We start from the raw sequence: 19,973 nt of genomic DNA on the forward strand, positions 1-19,973 counted from the left end.
AAATTGTTTCATATATTATATCTGTTGGATTTTAACTCATTATATTATCTGTGTATTGCGTTTATAAGCTTAACTTTGTAACTTATTTGTGAAAGGTGCTTATTAATGAAGTTATCATTATTATTATTATTATTATTAACTTTGGCGCCATCTTCTGTCGATCGAAGAGAAGTGTCGTTCCTACTCGGCTGTTTCTAGCCGGACCGCATTCGCGCCTGCACCAGCGCAACATCCGCTCCAAACATTCCCGCGTATTTTTCTACCGGCAGCCAGACTTCCGTGCGGCGGCGATGCTGAGCTAGATCCTCGGAGACAATGGAGGCTGAGAGCGCCGCCGGCTCCAGCAGCATGTCTAAAGCCGAGATACTGAGAGGGGTCGTGGCGGAGAAACTCACCACGGCCGCGCTGGAGATCTTAGCGGTCGTGGAGAGAACTGTGGCCGGGTACGAGGAGGAGGCGTCGGGGCTGAGGCAGGAGATCGACCGGCAGAGCCGGCAGCTGGAGCTGCTGCTGCAGCCGCGGGTCAAACTGGAGAGAATAGGTCGGTGTCGGTCCAGTGGCTCGATTAAACGGTGTTCTCTCATAACGAACCTACTTTAGAAAACAGGCATTTTAAGGTTCGGCTGCTGCGGGAACGACCTGCAGACATGTACTGACAGAACCTGACAACTGGATCATCACTCATCAGTTCGGCTTCCAGTCTGACTAACTGCTCCTTTTAAAACGTTAGATATAGAGCAAAGTGTATGATTTTATTCACTCTGTTCCAGAGGAGAGTGTTACAACAGGATGCACCTCGCTAAAACCGTTTTACATGAACAGTTATTATGAGAGAAGTTTAAACTGTGAGTATCTAGTTTTAAATGATTAACAACAAAACCTCCTGTCTTGTTTGTTGGTTCTGGTCCAGATGATGAGTTTCCTGTCTGTGACCCGACAGCTGGAGGAGGAACTGAAGAGGAACAGCAGCACAAACCTGAGCCCAGTACGTCTTTAAACCAACACATGGTCACCACAACAACACCAGACTCCATTAACAAATGTAGTGATTTTAAGAGTTGTTGAGTTAAAACAAACGTTATAACGTAGTGAAACTGTGTGTGTGACAGATTGTAACTCATTGTGTCCTTGTTGTAAATTCAGCATTAAATCTTTCAGCTGAAGTTGTTTGTCTCCTTGTAAAAAGTGTCAGTTTGTGGCAGCATGTCTGTACCAGCCTGTCTGCTTCTGTGTCTAAAGTGCTAAAGTCTTACCTGCCAACATTGATCAGCTGTTTGAACACACTGTTTACACTGATTTCACCATTTACACTCCATTTATGAAAGAAGAAACATGTTATTGATCTAAACATGTCACATGTTACAAAGACACTAAACAGTAACAATATAGGCTCCTTCTTTGTCCCCGTGGAGAAAGTCCCCAGACTCCCTTAACAAATGTGTCAGTTTAGTGAGTTGTTGAGTTGGAGACACTTTATAAACTCTGTGAAACTCTGTCTCTGACTCATTCTGCATTATTTGGACCTTCTTGTTCATTCAGCAAATGTTCTACATGAACTTCTTTCTGTCTTTGTGTAGAAACATGGAGTCTGTGTGTCTCAGTTGCAGATGTGGAGGACGGCGAGAGTCTCGGGCCTGTCTGCTTCTCCGAGGCACCGATGGAGGAAGAAGACGAGGAGGATCAGGAGCGTCTGACAGAACCAGATTATGAAGTAGCATCAAGGTTAAAAGTCACATTAATACAGTTATTTACACAGTACGGTGTTTAAAACCAATGACTTGATGTTTGTTGGTTTAAAATTCACCATAGCAACAAAATCTTTGAGTTTATTAACAGTTAGCTGGATTACCGTCAGGTTACGATGCTGACGGTGACGATAAAAATACAATCCGGCCGTCCTCAGTTCTGTTGGTTGGTTGGTCTGAGCTGTGTATTATTTCAGGATGTCTGTACTGGATTTCATGACGTCGTTCGTCTGCTCAGGTTTGTGTCTGACGCCATCTTGTCTTCACGTCTCAGGTTACAGACTCCCACAGTTCAGTCTGTGGGGAAGAAACGCAGCACGCCTCGGATCCGCCAGTCGCAGGACCACATCGACCTCAGGATGCGCATCCTGGAGGACTCAAAGATCAAAGTTCTGTCAGTGGAAGGTGAGTTTAAAGAACCTCAGGAGTCCCGTGAGGATGTTTACATGCACCGTATCCTGCTGATGATCGGGTTTCTGGGTCCAGATCCAAACATCATTACGCAGCACGAGATCGTGTAGTGATGATGCTCTGTCGTCTGGATCTGCTGCCACACGTCTGGGGAGGAGATCCCCGGGGCAGAACTCACTGGAGGGATTACGTGTCTCATCTGGACTCAGAACGCCCGGTTGTGAGAGAGAGAGAGACCTGCTGCCACCGAAACCCGACCCGGGATAAGATGGACGGATGTTTCTCTGTCTGTCACACTGAAGACTTCAGGACAGAAGATCCAAACAGGTTTTTAGAGAAGCTCAGATTAATTATGGCAGCTGTGTTTAGAAAGTCTTAAATCCTGTGTAGTTTGAAGCTTGGTGGCGGACCGGAACCACAGTGGGTCGAGTGAGGATCGGACCTATGAGGGGAATTCGGGTCGATGAGCTCAGAGTCGATTTCCTGTATCCACAAAATGTTGTGAGCAGTAGAAACAACCTCCACGTGGCTCTGATGAGCCGCTCTGGATTAAAAGAACCCGTGTGTGTTTCAGTGTATAAGAAGTACCCGGTGCGGGAGCTCAGGTGTCCTCGTGGCCTGCAGGAGCCGGACTTCCTGGACCTGCTGAGGTCCACCTTCCCTCAGCTGGCCGCTCGGGAACCGTTTGACGTGTTGACGTCAGACAGATCGAAGAGACTCCACCCGCTCAGACTGGAGACTCTGACGCCGGAGGAGATCTACCGGAGCGTCAGGTCCACGGGCCACTCGGCCCTCTACATCCAGCTGAAGGTTGGTCATCCGTCCGTCTGCAGAACTAGTTGGTCCTCCTCAACTCGTCTGAACTTTATCTCCCTGCTCTGTTTGAGGAATCGCTGTTGTTGTATTTGTTGTTTGTGGTCTTCGGTTGTTCGGACGTTTGAGAGTGAAGCTGCTGTGTTTCAGACTCAGGAGGAGCTGAAGTCCACTGCTGAGGAGTTGAATCCGTCACAGAGAAACGACGCTGCAGCTGGTTCTCCGTCCAGTCCTGATCGGACCAGGTGAGACGCAGCAGCACAGCTGAGTGGTTCCTGGTTCTACCAGAAGAGAAACGTTAATGTTCCGACTGCAGCTTCATCCTCTGGTCATTAACCCGCTGACGACTTCATCTTTCAGGATATCGTCACCCAGAGTTCAGCCTGACAGGAGAAACCCTGGCAGAACTCGGACCAGTGAACCACAGAATCCGGTACGTCTCCGGGTCCGAATCCTGGAGGACTCTCAGGTTGACGTGCTCACACCATATGGTAAATTTAATCAGCCGGTAAAACTGCAGCTACACTTGAACCGGTGTGATGTTGAGCTGCTGAATGTTGTTTTTGTGTCTTAGCGTTGCAGAAGTTTCCCCCGCGGGAGCTCAGGTGTCCTCCTGGCCTGCAGGAACCGGACTTCCTGGACCTGCTGAGGTCCACCTTCCCTCAGCTGGCTGCTCAGAAACCTTTCGACTTCTTCACCATCGACCAAACGATGACGCTTCGGCCGCTCAGAGCAGAGACGTGGACGCCAGAGGAGATCCACAGGACAGCCGGGCGTTCAGGTGTTTACATCCGGCTGAAGGTACCTTAACTCACGGGGACGAGATCTGATCCGTACAACAGTCTGGACTCTGGACGGGTCAGAATCACTAATTATCGAGGTCTCAGCTGAAGATTCAAGATTAAGTTAATGGTCAAGATTGTTGAAGGAAGCTTCAGCTGTAGTTCTCTCAGCTACTGTGTGTGTGTTTAGTAATATTTACCGTCACAGATCATTCTGTACGTTGGTGTTTCCTGACAACCATCTATCGAGCATTTGTTTTGTTTTCAGCGTCCTGATGAAGTCCAGACGGCCGGTGAAGATCCTCCGCAGAGACGAGAAGACGCTTCAGGTTCTCCGTCCGCGGATCAGCTCCGACCGAACACCAGGTAACGACACAGTGAGCTGCGTCTCAGCGTCGATAACTTTAAACCAACTCTTCTGTCGTGAACTGGCTCCTGATCTTCATCTGTAATGTCGCCCAGAGTCGAGCCTGACAGGACGAAGCCCGGCAGCCCTCAGATCACCGACCCGCAGAACCACGTAGATCTGAGGATCTGCATCCTGGAGGACTCTCAGATCGATGTGCTGTCTCCCAGCGGTACGTTTATTAACACAGTTTAACTTCTGATGAAGCAGCACACTTGAATATTAAACCCCAGGTAGTTTATTCACCGAGTGTCCCTGTTGTGTTTCAGTGTATAAGAAGTACCCGGTGCTGGAGCTGCAGGTCCGTCACGGCCTGCAGGAGCCGGACTTCCTGGACCTGCTGAGGTCCACCTTCCCTCAGCTGGCTGCTCAGAAACCTTTCGACCTCTTCACATCCGACAGATCGAAGAGACTCCACCCGCTCAGAGTGCAGACGCTGACGCCGGAGGAGATCTACCGGAGCGTCAGGCTGAACGGAGCAGGAAACTCCGCCCTCTACATCCGACTGAAGGTACTCGTAATCAACATAATCAGCTACGCTGCGCACTAACAGGAAGTCCTTTGATGTGAGCGGAGACTTCCTGGGATGCTGATGTTTTATCTGCACATAAAACTCTTCCAGGCTGAAGATGAATCCTGGGAGGAGGAGCTTCATCCTGCTGATGCTGTCGACGATTCTTCATCCACTTCTGATCAAACCTGGTTGAACATGAGGTAAATCATGTCGACGTGCAGCCTGAAAACATCCATCGGTTCATTCTTAACATGACGTCCGTAACTCAGGGTTTCCACGGGGTCTTAAAAAGTCTCAATTTAGGCCTTAAAAAGTCTTAAATACGTCCATATTTTGCATATACAGGGTTCGTACGGGTGCTTGAAATCCTGGAACGTGCTTGAATTTCAATGTTGCATTTTCAAGGTCTGAAAAGTGCTTGGATTTTAGTTTAAGTGCTTGAAAGTGCTTGACATTATAACTTTGTGTCTTGGAAAAACTGGGATCAGACTGAATAGTTTGCTTAGTACAAGGAGAAATAAACTCAGTGTGTTTGTGTCGTCACACATGCAGCCTGGTAGCAATAGAGAAGGATGGCTGAGGAGAAGGTGAATTTGATACAATTTGGACTGATGACACGTTCAATATTAATAGACTTTGATGAATAAGCGAACAGCTTATAAAAGTTTATGTCAAAGAAAATTACAGGGTGTTCTCAGGTCTCTCCTTGTCTCGGTGCAAGTGTGCCTGAAGAACGCCAAGTGAGTTCCCTTTTTTTGGATAAAACTTTATGATCTCCTTTAATTTCTAAAGTTTTTGCTATTATGAAACATCATTTTAGATGTTTACAGCATAATACAATGTACATAATTGTGATAAAAGTGAAAAAAAAAATCATGAGTGTATATATATTCCTGTAGATATGTATTTTACCCCAGCGATAAGGTGCTATAAAAGTTTGAAAATGACCCTTAAAAGTGCTTGAAAAGTGCTTGAATTTGACCTTGAAAAATGTGTACAAACCCTGCATATAGGTCTTAAATCACATTTAGTTAGGTCTAAAATAAGTATGTTCATTTACTGCTTCCATCTCGCCTTTGTTGTTTTTTTTGTTTCGGGGAAATGTGTTGGTGAGATTCACAGTCGGCTCCGTGTGTCGTACTTCTGTCTGAAGTATCAGGAACATAAGTGGCATTTTGCCGACAGCCCGGTCAGAATTTATCGCCGCACACTTCACCAGTTCCGGAAAGACTTTGACTGCGGAATCTGCCACAACTACAGCTCCAGTTCCGTTGGTTAAAAGCCGTCCTTAATAATGACTCTGAAGCGCAGCGTACGCTCTGCAAGAGGACCCTCACATTGGGCACACTCGGTGTGAAAGCGCAGGTGTCACACACAAAATGGGAAAAACATCAGTTAGCTTCTAAAAGTCTCCAGTGAAGTCACACTATCACACACTGCTGTACGCCTTTGTCACCAGGTCCCGGTCTGCGCGCACACACATATAATAATCCAGGTGTATGTGTACAAAATAAATAATAATAAATATATAAAGAAAAAACATGGTTATTATAGTTAATAAATTAAATTCCCAGATAAAAACTAAACTAAAGCTACTTAATCACTTGTTAAACCAATTCAAACTAAACTGAAATAAAAAGCAAACTGAAAAAACAAATTAAAATAAGAACGAATGAAATTTTAAAACTTTAATAACTCTGACACACTCACTCTATTCTTAATTGCTTGAGTTGCTCTGTGAATGGCAATAGATGTTGTTATTTTTGAAAGTAATTCAGGGACTTTATTTTTCCTTGCTCCGTCGTACTTGGTGTAGGTCTTAAATTTCGTTGAAAGTGGTTTTAAAAAGTCTTAAATTTGACTTGTTCAAGCCTGCAGATACTCTGGTAACTCTTTGTTCTGTCCTGCAGCTCCAGGTCACAGCATGAAGACATGGAGTCAGAGAACGAAGAGGATGTTGGGTCGAAGTCGGCCGTGGGCCGCCTCTGGTCCCTGCTGGTTCTGTCTGAGGACAACAGGGACGGAGCTCCGGTGAGTGATGACGACTGGAAACTAGACAAAAGTGAGAATCATGTGAAGGACAAAGAACCGAAGAAGACGACTACGAGGAGGAGGAAGAAGAGGAAAATACGGATCAAACCAAAGGGATGGCGACGGAGGCAACAGAGGCAGCCAACAGATTCTGATCCTCTGTCCTGTAAAGTCTGCCAGGTTCTGCGCAGGTCGACCAACATGTTGATCCGACACGCCTGGAGCCACGTGGACGATCCGGAGAGGCTGTGTGGAGTGTGTGGAGAACGTCCCGAGTCCGTGGACGAGCTGAGGAATCATCTCCAGGGTCATCAGAAAACGCACTGCTGCGACATCTGCGGAAAGTCTTTCCTGACCGTCGTCGGCCTCAACGGACACGTCGCCCACCACAACGGACAGAAACCGCACAAGTGTCACATTTGCCACAAAGCGTTTGTTCACGCGTGGGTGCTGAAGAGTCACATGCGGAGACATTCGGCAGATAAGCTGCTCAAATGTGATCTTTGCCCCAAGTCGTACAATTCAGAGGCCAAGTACTTACAACACAAGTTGATCCACAAAGGTGAGAAGCCGCGCCGCTGCTACACGTGCGGCAAAACCTTCGCCAGCCTGGAGATGTTGTCCAAACACCTGTCGACGCACGCGGCGGAGACGAGCAGCGGCGCGGCGCTCACCTGTCAAATCTGCAGCAAGACATTCAAAGCAAAGCACGCGTTAAAGGTCCACATGAGGGTCCACACCGGGGAGAAACCCTTCAGCTGCCCCATCTGCCGCCGGGCCTTCAGTTACAAACACTGTATGAGGAGACACATGAAGATGCACGACGACGGAGAGACTGAAGCTCAGATTCTGTCCGACAGACTAAAAGCCACCAAGAGTGTCAAACACGTGCGGTGATTTCAGACGGTCCTGTTCTCCGTTTGCACAAAGTGTTTTGTTGTTAGTTGTGTTGAATGTGTCGCAGTTTGGTTGAAGGATAGAAACTCGCTGGAACGACCGAGACGACGTCGTGTCTGAAGAGATTCAGTCACCGCCGGTTGTTTTTTGGTCTTTTCGTGGGAATTAGAAACTCCAGACTCGACTTTTAGTGTTTGTGTTCTAAATGTTTGTCTTCAGAAGTTCTCATGACTCGTCTGGCTCACGTTAAATGATTTATTTTTATTGTAGGAAGAACAAACAACATTAAACTTGGATCTGAATTTTACGTGAAGGTTTTCTAAAATCAGAATTTAGACGTAGTTCCTCTTTCTTTTTTAAAAGCGTAATTATTTTTACATTCGATTGAAATATTTAACTGAAAACTGTCAGATAGTTTTGTTTTTTACACATTTTATCATTGAATCCAGAACTTTCACCAACAAAAAGAAGTAAGACGTTTGTGAATATTGTTTTAAATACAGCACTGGTTCTATTGTTCACTCGTCTCCAGCTTTTATTTTGACCTTTTTGTTGTTTTGAAATGTGAGACATTATTGATAACACACAGAATGTATGATTCAGTTTTAAAGTGGAAACAAAAAATGTGAACGAACTGCAGGCAGAAGTAAACAAAAACAACTTTATTAACATTTACTAAAAGAAAAACGGCAAATTAACTCAGTGTAATTAAATTCCACGAAAAATAATCAGCGATCACAACCAATATTGAGTTTTTCTGTCATTAACTTAATTTAAACAGTTATTTAAATAATAACATGTCAGACTGACGATGACGGAGAAGTGAAGAGAATCAATAAATATACCAAGAAAAATATGATTTATTTAGTGTGACAAATTGATAATTCTGCTTGATTTCCCCAAAATAAACACATTTGATGAGACTTTTACTACATATACATGAATATAAGCACACATTGGAGGCATTTTACAGATTAACAATAAACTTTATTGTCTCTGGACATTTAATACATTTAAATTGATACATTCAGGCTGTTCAAAACGTTTTCACATCAGCTGACAACAGACAACATACAGATGATACCAATATATCTACGATCAGCCGTCTGTGATATCAGCTGGACTCAAATATTTATTTAATTATTTATATATGATCCCATTTAATCTTCTATGTATTCATCGTTAAATGTACGTATTTATTACCATTTGAATTCAAATGTTTTGATGTCCACAAACTTATTTATGTCAATATGTCCTTTTTATATATTTCTTGTTTTGGCCGCTTCAGGCCTCCGTAGCTCTCAGACCTTTAAATAGTTTTCACAACAAAGCTTTTGACTTCGTGAAACTAAATATAAAGTAGGAGGTTGTTCGTTGCCATCATCCGACTAATAAGGTGCTTAGAAGCGGAATCACACTCTGCGTGTTTAAAAAATACATTTAATATAATATTAAATAACGAAAACACATTTTATTGAGCGACATTTTGAACCTGCGGACGCTCGCTTTGTTTTCTTGTTTCTCGTCGGACCTCATTTGCAGCCGGACCGACAACCGGAAGAGCACCCGTCCGCGCAAATGTGCGAAGTTATTCTGCATAAAATCAAATCTGCGGGGATAAACTGAAGATGTTTTACTGGAAGAGCAGCAGCGGCGGCTCGGAGACGCTCGACGGGCTCAGCAACATGTCGAAGGCGGAGATCCTGAGAGGCATCGTCACCGAGAAGCTGTCGACCGCCGCGCAGGAGATCTTAGCGGTGGTCGAGAGGACCGTCGCCGGGTACGAGGAGGAGGCGTCGGGCTTCAGGCGGGAGATCTCCCGGCAGAAGAGGCAGCTGGAGCTGCTGCTGCAGCCTCGAGTCCGCCTGGAGAGGAAAGGTGAGAGCGGCCGGTGACGTCAGCTGCAGACATATAAACATTGAGGATTTGAGGAACTCCATTTAAAAAACGACTGATTTAAGGTTTGTCTGCTCGCGGACAGACGTGCTGACGTGCGATGACAGAAAGTGATCGTTCACACACTCATACGTGATGTGACTTATTGATCGGCGTGCAAAAAGTGACTCTACATGGAGTCAAACAGTCATATTCATGTTTAAATCAAGGCCCTGCTGTCGATGTATGTATCATTGGATGGTGTGTTTGTTATGGGGTTCTGTCTGATGTCACAGTTTCAACACTTTCTGAAATATTCATATTTTATTTCTGATTGAAGCTCGGAGCCAAGAGGTGGAAGCAGGAGAGCACGAGGTGGTGGTTCTGAGTGAGGAGGAGGAGGAGGAGCAGCAGAACTCACAGCAGACAGGTGACACTCCACACTTCTCTCCTCTAACTCCGTATAAAGTTGATTCAGAAGAAAACCCTCTTAAAAGTCTCTCGGTGTTGACCCGGTGTTGCCTCTCTGGGTCCAGGTGTGGACGACAGCGGCGGTCTGGGCCTCCTGTGGTACGACGAGTACGACGATGAGGAGGCCGACGGTGGAGATGAAGGGCAGCGACCAGAGACGAGCTTCAGGCGGAGACAAGAAGATCTGAAGGACCCGGATTATCAGATAAAACCCAGGTGACAGAACCGGTCCGTCTCTGAGGGAAGTCGTGTGTTTTATACCTTTACTAACCTGCTGACGACCTTCATCCTGCAGGTTAATGTCCCCCAGAGGTCGGTCCGACAGGAGGAGGCCCGGCAGACCTCGGATCAGTGACGCACAGAACCATCTGGATCTGAGGATCTACATCCTGGAGGACTCGCACACTGATGTGCTCTCGAAAAGAGGTGAGTTCATACCGACTCCACTCGAGGCTGGAGGATGATGATGATGATGATGATGATGATGATGATGATGACCTCTGCTGTGGGTCAGTGTTTCAGAAGTGTCCGGTTCAGGAGCTGCAGGTTCCTCGTGGTCTGCAGGAGCCGGACTTCCTGGACCTGCTGAGGTCCACCTTCCCTCAGCTGGCTGCTCAGGAACCGTTCGACTTCTTCACCTCGGACAGAACGAAGCGACTGCAGCCGCTCCGACTGAAGACGCTGACGCCCGAGGAGATCCACCGGAGCATCAGGCGGAGCGGCGCCGGGAACTCGGCCCTCTACATCCGACTGAAGGTACCGAAGGCTGATCAGAGTCATTAATCAATACATCTGATACTGTGGGGCAGTTCTAAGGTTTGATCCAGACCCGTTTCTGCTGGTTCTGGTTAGTTAATTTTGTTTTTAATGACCCTGTTCCAGACCGGAGCCCCTCAGAGCAGCTCTGCAGACCTTCATCCTCCACACGGACCGGCTGATTCTCCGTGCAGCGGCGCCACAACATCAGCTGATCGGACCCAAACGTTCAGCAGGTGAATGAACACCGACACACAGATGTTCAGATTCTCCTCAACAAGTTTAGACCGATCAGTCCTGATCAGGTTCTGGGTCTTGTTCCGGTCGTCTCTCAGGTTATCGACTCCCGGAGATTCGTCTGAGAGGAGGCGGCGTGGCAGACCCCGCCTCGGAGAAGAACCGACCCACCACGTCCTCAGAGTCTGCGTGCTGGAGGACTCCCAGTCCAACGTGCTCTCCAGAGACGGTGACTATAACACGTGTGGTTCTGTGTGGAGTCCGTGCAGAAGACGGTCCAGAACTGACGGTCTGTTCTGTTTCAGCGGTGCTGAGGTCGTCCATACAGGAGCTCCGCTGTCCTCGTGGCCAGCAGGAGGCCGACTTCCTGGACCAGCTGAGGTCCGCCTTCCCTCAGCTGGCAGGAGACGACAAACCTCTGGACCTGTACAAGTCGGACCGGAGCCGGAGGCTGCAGCGGCTCCGAGTGGCGACGCTGACGCCGGACGAGATCTCCAGAACCATGAAGCCCATCAGGGTCGACAAGACGCTCCTCTACATCCGACTGAAGGTACGACGGAGAGTTCAGACCCGTCAGAACATTTAGTTTATATACCAGATAATAATTCAAAAACTTACGAGCTCACTGGTTTAAAACCCACTGAATGTATTTATTTCTTTATAAAGCAACATGTGAACAAACTGTTTCAGAGCGGAGAGGAAGAGGAAGAGGAAGAGGAAGAGCTTCACCTTCAGCAGAGAGACGATGAAGCTGCTGCTGTTCAGATAAAAACTGACGACGGACTCGAATCCAGGTGATTAAAAACAAATGATTCACTGATTTATGTTTTTAAGACGGACTGAAACTCAGATATTAAATTACTGACAAAACACAAAAACTGAAGAAGACTGACGGAATCGTTTATTCAACAGTTTGAGGAAACAAACTTCTCTGTGGTCGCCTCCACCTTTTACTCCTCTGGTGGAAAGTAACTAAGTACATTTACTCAGTGACTCGAAGCAGATCAGAGACGCTTGTTGTTGCTCTGAAGGTGAAGAATGATTTTCCTCTGGTGATTTAGTTTCTCACGACCGGAGAACTGGTGGAAAAGTATCAGTTTCCACCAGTTCTCTTCATAATAACAGAGAGAAGAAAATTGTTGCTGTGATTCAGATAAAGAAAAACGGTTTCATGATTCAACATAAAGACAAACATTATTTCCCCTGTTGTCCGTCACAGTCCTGTTCGACATGCAGACGCAGTCGCCAGCAGCTCCACGTCACGACACCAGGAGACGGAGGAGGACGAGGACGGCGCTCGGAGCCGCGTGGACTCCAGCGATGACGACGACAAAGACCTGGACGAAGACGACGACTGGAAACCGGATCCTGAGCAGCTGTCGGCGAGGACGAAGAGGAAGCGGGGAGCCAAGATGTCCGCCACGGAGGGGAAGGTGGTCGTGAGCAGTAAGACGCCGTGTAGAGTCTGCGGCGTGTCCTACAGGATTCTGGGAAGTCTGATCAAACACGCCTGGAGTCACGTGGAGGAGCCGCAGAGCGTCTGTGGAGTGTGCGGGCAGCGCTTTGAATCTGTGGACGAGTTAAAGGGACACATCAGAAACTACCAGAAGACTCACGACTGCTCGTACTGCGGCAAGTCTTTCCTCACCATCACCGGCCTGCACAGCCACACCACGCTGCACACAGGAAACAGACCCTTCACCTGCGACGTCTGCAACAAAACCTTCGCCTACCTGTCCAGCCTGAGCGTTCACCGCTGGGTGCACGTGGCCGACAAACCGCACAAGTGCGAGTTCTGCCCGAAGGCGTTCGGCCTGAAGGCTCAGCTCCGAGCCCACAGGAAGCTGCACACGGGTCGGGACAAGTACCACTGCAACGTCTGCGGGAAGTGTCTGTACGACCTGCGCTCGCTAACCCGCCACAAGACCACGCACTCGGGGGAGCGGCGCTACGGCTGCGAGATCTGCGGGAAGCGCTTCAAACTTCTCGGCACGTTGAAGTCGCACGAGAAGATCCACACGACGAGAGACCGGCCGTACCTCTGCGACATCTGCTGCAAGACCTTCCTGTCCAACTGCGGCCTGACGGCGCACATGAAGACGCACAGCGGCGAGCGGCCGTTCATCTGCATCATCTGCAGCAAAGGCTTCATATCCAACGGCGAGCTGAAGGCGCACATGCGCGTGCACACCGGCGAGGCGCCGTACGGCTGCTCCGAGTGCGGCCGCTACTTCAAACGCAAGACGCACCTGAACAACCACGTGAGGAGCCACCTGGGCATCAAACTGTTCGTCTGCGGCGTCTGCGGGAAGGCGTGTTCTCGACAGGAACACCTGACGGTCCACATGAGGACGCACAACGGAGAGAGACCGTACCAGTGCTCGGTCTGCGACAAGGCCTTCACCCAGAGCCACTGTCTGAAGACACACATGAAGAGCCACCAGGGGGACGACAAGCCGTTCCTGAACGCTCCCTCGTCCTGAACCCACCCTCGTCCTGAACGCACCCTCGTCCTGAACGCACCCTCGCCCTGAACGCTCCCTCGTCCTGAACCCACCCTCGTCCTGAACCCACCCTCGTCCTGAACGCTCCCTCGCCCTGAACGCACCCTCGTCCTGAACGCTCCCTCGTCCTGAACCCACCCTCGCCCTGAACGCTCCCTCGTCCTGAACGCTCCCTCGTCCTGCCTCCGTCCTGAACGCTCCCTCGTCCTGAACGCCCCCTCGTCCTGAACGCACCCTCGTCCTGAACGCTCCCTCGCCCTGAACGCTCCCTCGTCCTGAACGCTCCCTCGTCCTGAACCCACCTTCGTCCTGAACGCTCCCTCGTCCTGAACGCTCCCTCGCCCTGAACCCACCTTCGTCCTGAACGCTCCCTCGCCCTGAACGTTCCCTCGTCCTGAACGCACCCTCGTCCTGAACGCACCCTCGTCCTGAACGCACCCTCGTCCTGAACCCACCCTCGTCCTGAACCCACCCTGAACCCACCCTCGTCCTGAACGCTCCCTCGTCCTGAACGCTCCCTCGTCCTGAACCCACCCTGAACCCACCTTCGTCCTGAACGCTCCCTCGCCCTGAACGTTCCCTCGTCCTGAACGCACCCTCGTCCTGAACCCACCCTCGTCCTGAACGCACCCTGAACGCTCCCTCGTCCTGAACCCACCCTCGTCCTGAACCCACCCTCGTCCTGAACCCTCCCTCGTCCTGAACCCACCCTCGTCCTGAACCCACCCTCGTCCTGAACCCTCCCTCGTCCTGAACGCTCCCTCGTCCTGAACCCACCCTGAACCCACCCTCGTCCTGAACGCTCCCTCGTCCTGAACGCTCCCTCGTCCTGAACCCACCCTGAACCCACCTTCGTCCTGAACGCTCCCTCGCCCTGAACGTTCCCTCGTCCTGAACGCACCCTCGTCCTGAACCCACCCTCGTCCTGAACCCACCCTGAACCCACCCTCGTCCTGAACGCTCCCTCGTCCTGAACGCTCCCTCGTCCTGAACCCACCCTGAACCCACCTTCGTCCTGAACGCTCCCTCGCCCTGAACGTTCCCTCGTCCTGAACGCACCCTCGTCCTGAACCCACCCTCGTCCTGAACGCACCCTGAACGCTCCCTCGTCCCGAACGCTCCCTCGTCCTGAACCCACCCTCGTCCTGAACGCTCCCTCGTCCTGAACCCACCCTCGTCCTGAACGCTCCCTGAACGCTCCCTCGTCCTGAACCCACCCTCGTCCTGAACGCTCCCTCGTCCTGAACGCACCCTCGTCCTGAACGCACCCTCGTCCTGAACATCCATCAGCCGGTTCTGACTGAGCGGCGAGGCGAGGTGGATCTGACGGAGCTGAAACTCTTTTCTTTCATCTCTTGATGGCTGATTTAAGTCATTTTTAGGAATCTTTCTTTTACTCTGAACATTTCAGAACTTTGATCTTTTGCTGAAGAAAAACAAATGTCTGTAGAGGAAAAAGAAGAACAGTTACCTGATGGCACATTATTGAGTTTAGTAATCATTTGTTATCGAGTCACGATATTATCCTGATAATCATTTAAATAAGTTGAAAACACTTAAAAAGGCATTTAAACGTACTGGAATCACTTAAACATTAAATTATGTTGAGAAACAAATATTTAAACATTTGTTCTCGTGGAAAACAATCAAACTGATTTTGACACGATCTGTGATTAAAATCTCTTAAAGTCGACTTGTTGATGGGAAAAAAAAAAAACTTTGATTTGTTGCTATAAAATAGAAATAAAAAAGTATTTGATTACTTAAATTGTAATTATTTACTTGGGGTGTTTGTGGCCAAATTTGATGTTCAACAATGACACAACTTTATCAAACAAAAAAGTGCTGAAACGCTTAATTAGTTTACAGAAAATTATGAGAAAACTACATTTGTTGTCATGGCAACTCTCATTTTGAAACTTTGATCCCATTAACATGTTTGAGATTTAAACAAAATGACGTAAATCTTCCGTTGAAGCCTTGAAAATAAACATTATGAGTAACAACGAGTCGAGGAGACGATCCAGTGAGCAGAATTAAAACTCTGAGTCGAGTCCTTCACGTTGTGTTCACTGCCCAGCTGAAACTGTACAGCCATACGTTTCCTACAGTCTTACTTCTTTTCTTACAGTGTTGATTCCACTCGTTTGTCTGTTATGCTCGTTTCACTGCGGCCATCGAAGCAGGAACAGATGTTTGAAACTGTGCGCAGACAGAAACATGCAGACGGAGGTTTTCTGCAGGTTTATGAAGCTGCATCAACAAACATGCTTTTATTTTTGTATTCACATCGTTTACTAATGTTGCATTCAGGGAAAGTGGGAAATGGAAAATTTTCTCAAAGTAGCTCAGATTTAATCAATCTTTAAAGTTACAATTCACCTAAAAACATTCTCTGAAACAACTGAAATATCTGAGGACTTGTTTTAAAACAAGTCTGCTGCAATCCCAGTCTGTAGACGCTCCGGGATCGGAAACGTAATTTACACTCTTTTAGAAAGGAGCTTCTGTGCCCTCCCTCCAGCCGACAACAGCCAATGAGTGATTGTTTAAAACTTATAAAAAGGCTCCTCGCAGCTCGTCTTTAAGCTGAATCTTCACTTGTTAGCAGGTGTGTTAGCATCCTGTCTGAAGGGTGTAAACAGCGTGCTAACGCTTGTAGCTTAGCAGCTAAACTGATCACAGCTGACGAGCTGTATGGGGCCATTTATGAGGTTTTTTTTTTTTTGATGTGACATGAGAAAACTCCCAAATCCTAGGAGTTCCTGAATGCAGCATGTGGTGCCTTAAAGTGCATGATTTTGTTAACATGTATTCTTCAACTTCTAACAACAAATATGTGTTTTACATTTTGACTTCTGCAGCTAAATGAAGATCTTAACGTACGTTACTGTGACTGATGTGAGTCTGCTTGTTTGCTGTAAACGTGACCAAAATAAACGTTCTGTGTCAGAAACAAGCCGGTGTTGTGTTTGTGGATCATCGAACAGAACGACAGGAAGTGTTCTTACGTACGTTCGGTGTGGAGGTGCGTCGTCAGGGCAGCTCCAGCATGTCGTGCTCGGCCAGGATCCTCTGAGTTTGTGCGTGGACGAGCGTCAGGGCGTGGATGATGACGCGCAGCACGGGCGCCGCCTCCCGCTGGCTCTGCACGCACACCAGCTGCAGGAAGAAGCGTCTGTCGGGGAGGGCGTGGAAGACGAACTCTGCGGCCTGACGGAGCAGCCAGGGGTGGTGCGGCGCCAACGCCACCCTGTAGGCGTCTCTGAGGGAAGAACATGAAAATGACTCTGTGATGGTGATAAAATCAATCATGAAAATATAATGTAGCTGTTACAGGTGCAACAAACATCCAGCCTCATTCTGTTAGCATGGTATCTTTACGTAGGACCAGTTAGCTTTAGCCCAACAGTGTGACAGGTCCTTAAACACACCGCGGTCCCTCTGTATTTACCTGCTCAGCTCTCCAGGTGTTTTGTATCGTCCGTCTGCGTCTGGTCCTTCAGCCAAACCCTCCAACATCAGCTTCAACCACAGCAGAGACCGATGCAGCCGCAGCAGCGTCCGGCAGCCAGAGTCTGTGCGGCGGGAGAAGTCGACCGCGCCCGCCTTTAGCTCCGCCTCCACCATGGATCGGACCGAGCGATACGCCTCGAGAGGAGAATCAAGAAGATCAGCAGCAGATCAGATCATTTCACAGCATCCAGACGTGTTTGTGACTCTCCTCACCCCAGTTTTCAGTCCAAATGACTCTGGAGTTTGTAGTCCAGAGTGGTCACGTGGACCTCGTTTCCCATGAGCCTCAGCGCTGTGTTTGAGCGACAGCTCCCGTATCAGAACGACCTTTTCCCTCACCTTCTGAGAGAAGAAGCTGACCATCGTCCCGAGAGACTCCATGAAACTGAAGTAGAGGAAAAAGTGAAGAAATGAATCTGAGAATCATAAAATCATCGTGTTTCTACTGTTGTGATCTGAACAAATCTACAACTTTGTTTAGTTTTAGTTTTGGCTGGAGAACAAAGTCGTATTTTTTCATTTAAAAAATATCTAATTTCTGTCGAGCGAAATTCCTTAAAAGTATTTGAACACAAATTTCTTAAATTAAACATATTTTAAGCTGAAGCTCAGTATTTTGAAGTTTTACCTTCTTGTCAACAGTTGGATTTTGGGGGGGATATCAGCAGCTAGCTTAGCTTAGCTTAGCTTAGCTTAGCATACTGTAGATATTTCTCAGTATGACACCGTCACCTCTAAAGCTCGTACAAGTTAACAAACAAAAACCCCAGTGGTGAGTTTGAATCTAGACGATTGTTTTTAACCATAAGACAGAGCCATGCTAGCTGTTTCCCCCTGTTTCCAGTCTTTGTGCTAAGCTAAGCTAACCAGCTGCTTCCTTTAGAAAGGTAGTTTTGGCTCGCGTGCGTACTTGAGCAGCTGGTCCCAGCTCTGCAGGTACGGCTCCAGCAGGACGTCGTCGGCGTCGGAGAGGCTGGACTTTAAATACTGCAGCAGACGGCGGGCCTGAAACGATTGGCCAGGACACTCCTGGAGGAGGGGCGGGGCTCCGTCAGGCTCCGCCCAGCCCTCAGGGGCCGGCTGAGCCTCAGGCTGGAGGAAATGAAACGAGAAGTTGTGACGAAGTTTATCAGTTTCTTCATCTACAGCGTTGATAAATCAGTGATGTCACTCTGCACGCTGCATTTCAATGTTCTGAGATTCAATTCAACATTTAAAATGACTTTCTGTTTATGTAAATGAAGTAACAAGAGTTCATCTGAGGACTTTTACTTTCTATCTCTGTTCATGGTGAAGATGTTGTTGGAAAAACAATGGAAACATCTGGTTCAAGGTACAAAAATAAGAATATTTAAAGATAAAGATGTTAAAATAAGACGTACAAATGTGTGTGTGATTCTCACCTGTTGGCGGTAAAAACTCAAACATGGCTGCCAGACGCCGCCGCAGTCTCCGACTCCGCCCTGAGCTGCAGAGACACAAACAAAACCTGTTAGCATTAAATACACACAACATATTACAGAGGATACATGAGAACACGTACAGTACATACACTGTACCGGCCCTTTAAGAGGAACTGAGTCATTCACTGTGACAGAGGAGGAGGAGGAGCCAAGATGGCCGACAGCGTGGGAGAACACTCACGTAGCCAGAAGGAGCTGAGGAAGAAGAGCAGAGCCAACATGGCTGACAGCAGCAGGTAGCGAGGCAGCGTTCTCCGTCTGTTAAAAACCATGGTTACCACAACACACACACACACACACACACACACACACACACTTTCCTCTTTAACTCCTCCAGGTGAAACACACACTCATCGTTTACAAGCTTCCACCCGTCATCACACACTCGTTCATCGCTACAGGTGAAACACACACTCAGCTCAGGACGACCCTTGAACTTGACCTTCGTCCTGCAGCCTGTTTTATCTCTCACACACACACACACACACTCACACACACACACACACACACACAGCGGCCTCTCTGTTCTGTCGGATCATTAATGACACGGAAGTCGTCTCAGCTGATGAGAAGATGATTTATTGGTGGTAAACGACACATGAAGCACCTTTAAGACACATGATGACTCGACACATCTGATTGGCTGATCGACTGATTGATTGACTGATTGATTGATGTCTTTGGCGTATGAGTCGATGAATCTTGTGCAAATACTTTTGTGCGTACGTGTGCTTGTGCTTATTTCTCGTGTGGAGCTGAAGAACGATGGATCTTCAGGTCCAGCAGGAGAATTATGGCTTTTTAAGACAGAATTAAAGAATCTCCAACATCACTGATGCTAAAACCAACGACTGGACCTTCATCTTCACACACGCAGGACGAGAGAGTGGATAGTAAAGCTAGAGATAAAGGTTTAAAAGTGGAGATGAGGGTGTTTTAAAGGAGAAGAATAAAGGTTTTCTTGAGGTTTTGTCAAAAAATACAGTAAAAACAGAATGTAACGGTAGAAAAAAGAGACTAAAGATAAACGTTTGTGCTCAGGAGGATTCAGGTTCCTGTGCAGTGCATTAAAATAAGAATTACATGTGGAATAAAAAAAGGTTTGTGACACATTTAAGTAAAGTTTGTGTTTAAGTTAAAGGATTTAAGAGGAAGGATGGAAGGTTTGGACCGGACCGGACCGATTCTAAGACCTGCTCCTGGAAGAGTTCTGACAACAGTGTGTTTGACCTGTTGGATTCCACCTTGACGGTCAGTCAGAAGAGTTCACTTTTCCTACATTTCATGAACTCTGGGTCCAGGTTCTGGTGACTCAGGGACCGGTTTGTTTCAGCAGAATCCTTCAGCTTTAACCTGCAACACGTCACAAAGTCCAGGACGCATCTGAAGCACCTGAGAGAGAAGAAACACGACTTTATACGTTTTGGAAGAACGTGACTTTGGTTGTTTTTGTACATTTTAAAACACGGCTGAGTTACATTTTTGGGTGAACTGTTCCTTTAAGAGACGTCTGCCAGCCAATCAGAGACCAGGACTAACTGTTACACACACA

At 47.8% G+C, this 19,973-nt stretch overlaps 3 protein-coding genes across 4 annotated transcripts; 2 read left to right on the plus strand and 1 right to left on the minus strand.

Moving 5' to 3' along the window:
• The first annotated feature begins 222 nt into the window (after positions 1 to 222).
• Positions 223 to 8,120, plus strand: LOC115589952 (uncharacterized). 2 transcript variants are annotated; one of them, XM_030431143.1, is made up of 13 exons: positions 223 to 541; positions 911 to 985; positions 1,578 to 1,722; positions 2,020 to 2,150; positions 2,731 to 2,966; positions 3,120 to 3,214; positions 3,330 to 3,460; positions 3,544 to 3,770; positions 4,020 to 4,117; positions 4,214 to 4,329; positions 4,427 to 4,668; positions 4,780 to 4,871; positions 6,582 to 8,120. In XM_030431143.1, exons 1-13 carry the CDS (start codon positions 316 to 318, stop codon positions 7,597 to 7,599), a joined length of 2,832 nt encoding a protein of 943 aa, XP_030287003.1. In that variant the 5' UTR covers positions 223 to 315; the 3' UTR covers positions 7,600 to 8,120. The 2 variants fall into 2 exon arrangements, with proteins under 2 accessions (XP_030287003.1, XP_030287004.1); XM_030431144.1 differs by having other exon boundaries at positions 1,602 to 1,722.
• A 989-nt stretch (positions 8,121 to 9,109) lies between these two features.
• Positions 9,110 to 16,401, plus strand: LOC115589953 (zinc finger and SCAN domain-containing protein 2-like). The gene is made up of 10 exons (XM_030431145.1): positions 9,110 to 9,477; positions 9,815 to 9,904; positions 10,011 to 10,161; positions 10,241 to 10,371; positions 10,460 to 10,701; positions 10,828 to 10,937; positions 11,037 to 11,167; positions 11,244 to 11,488; positions 11,629 to 11,732; positions 12,158 to 16,401. The coding sequence occupies exons 1-10, from the start codon at positions 9,228 to 9,230 to the stop codon at positions 13,419 to 13,421; spliced, it is 2,718 nt and encodes a 905-aa protein (XP_030287005.1). The 5' UTR covers positions 9,110 to 9,227; the 3' UTR covers positions 13,422 to 16,401.
• gltpd2a (glycolipid transfer protein domain containing 2a) lies at positions 11,818 to 19,875 on the minus strand. Its single transcript, XM_030431270.1, has 7 exons — positions 18,603 to 19,875; positions 18,362 to 18,426; positions 17,869 to 18,050; positions 17,172 to 17,343; positions 16,897 to 17,093; positions 16,458 to 16,707; positions 11,818 to 12,507 (listed from the first exon to the last, which is right to left on the minus strand). The coding sequence occupies exons 1-6, from the start codon at positions 18,691 to 18,693 to the stop codon at positions 16,479 to 16,481; spliced, it is 936 nt and encodes a 311-aa protein (XP_030287130.1). The 5' UTR covers positions 18,694 to 19,875; the 3' UTR covers positions 11,818 to 12,507; positions 16,458 to 16,478.
• Positions 19,876 to 19,973: the final 98 nt, after the last annotated feature.

This window comes from Sparus aurata, chromosome 10 (genome assembly GCF_900880675.1).
Source record: "Sparus aurata chromosome 10, fSpaAur1.1, whole genome shotgun sequence".
In the NCBI taxonomy this organism is placed as follows: Eukaryota; Metazoa; Chordata; class Actinopteri; order Spariformes; family Sparidae; genus Sparus; species Sparus aurata.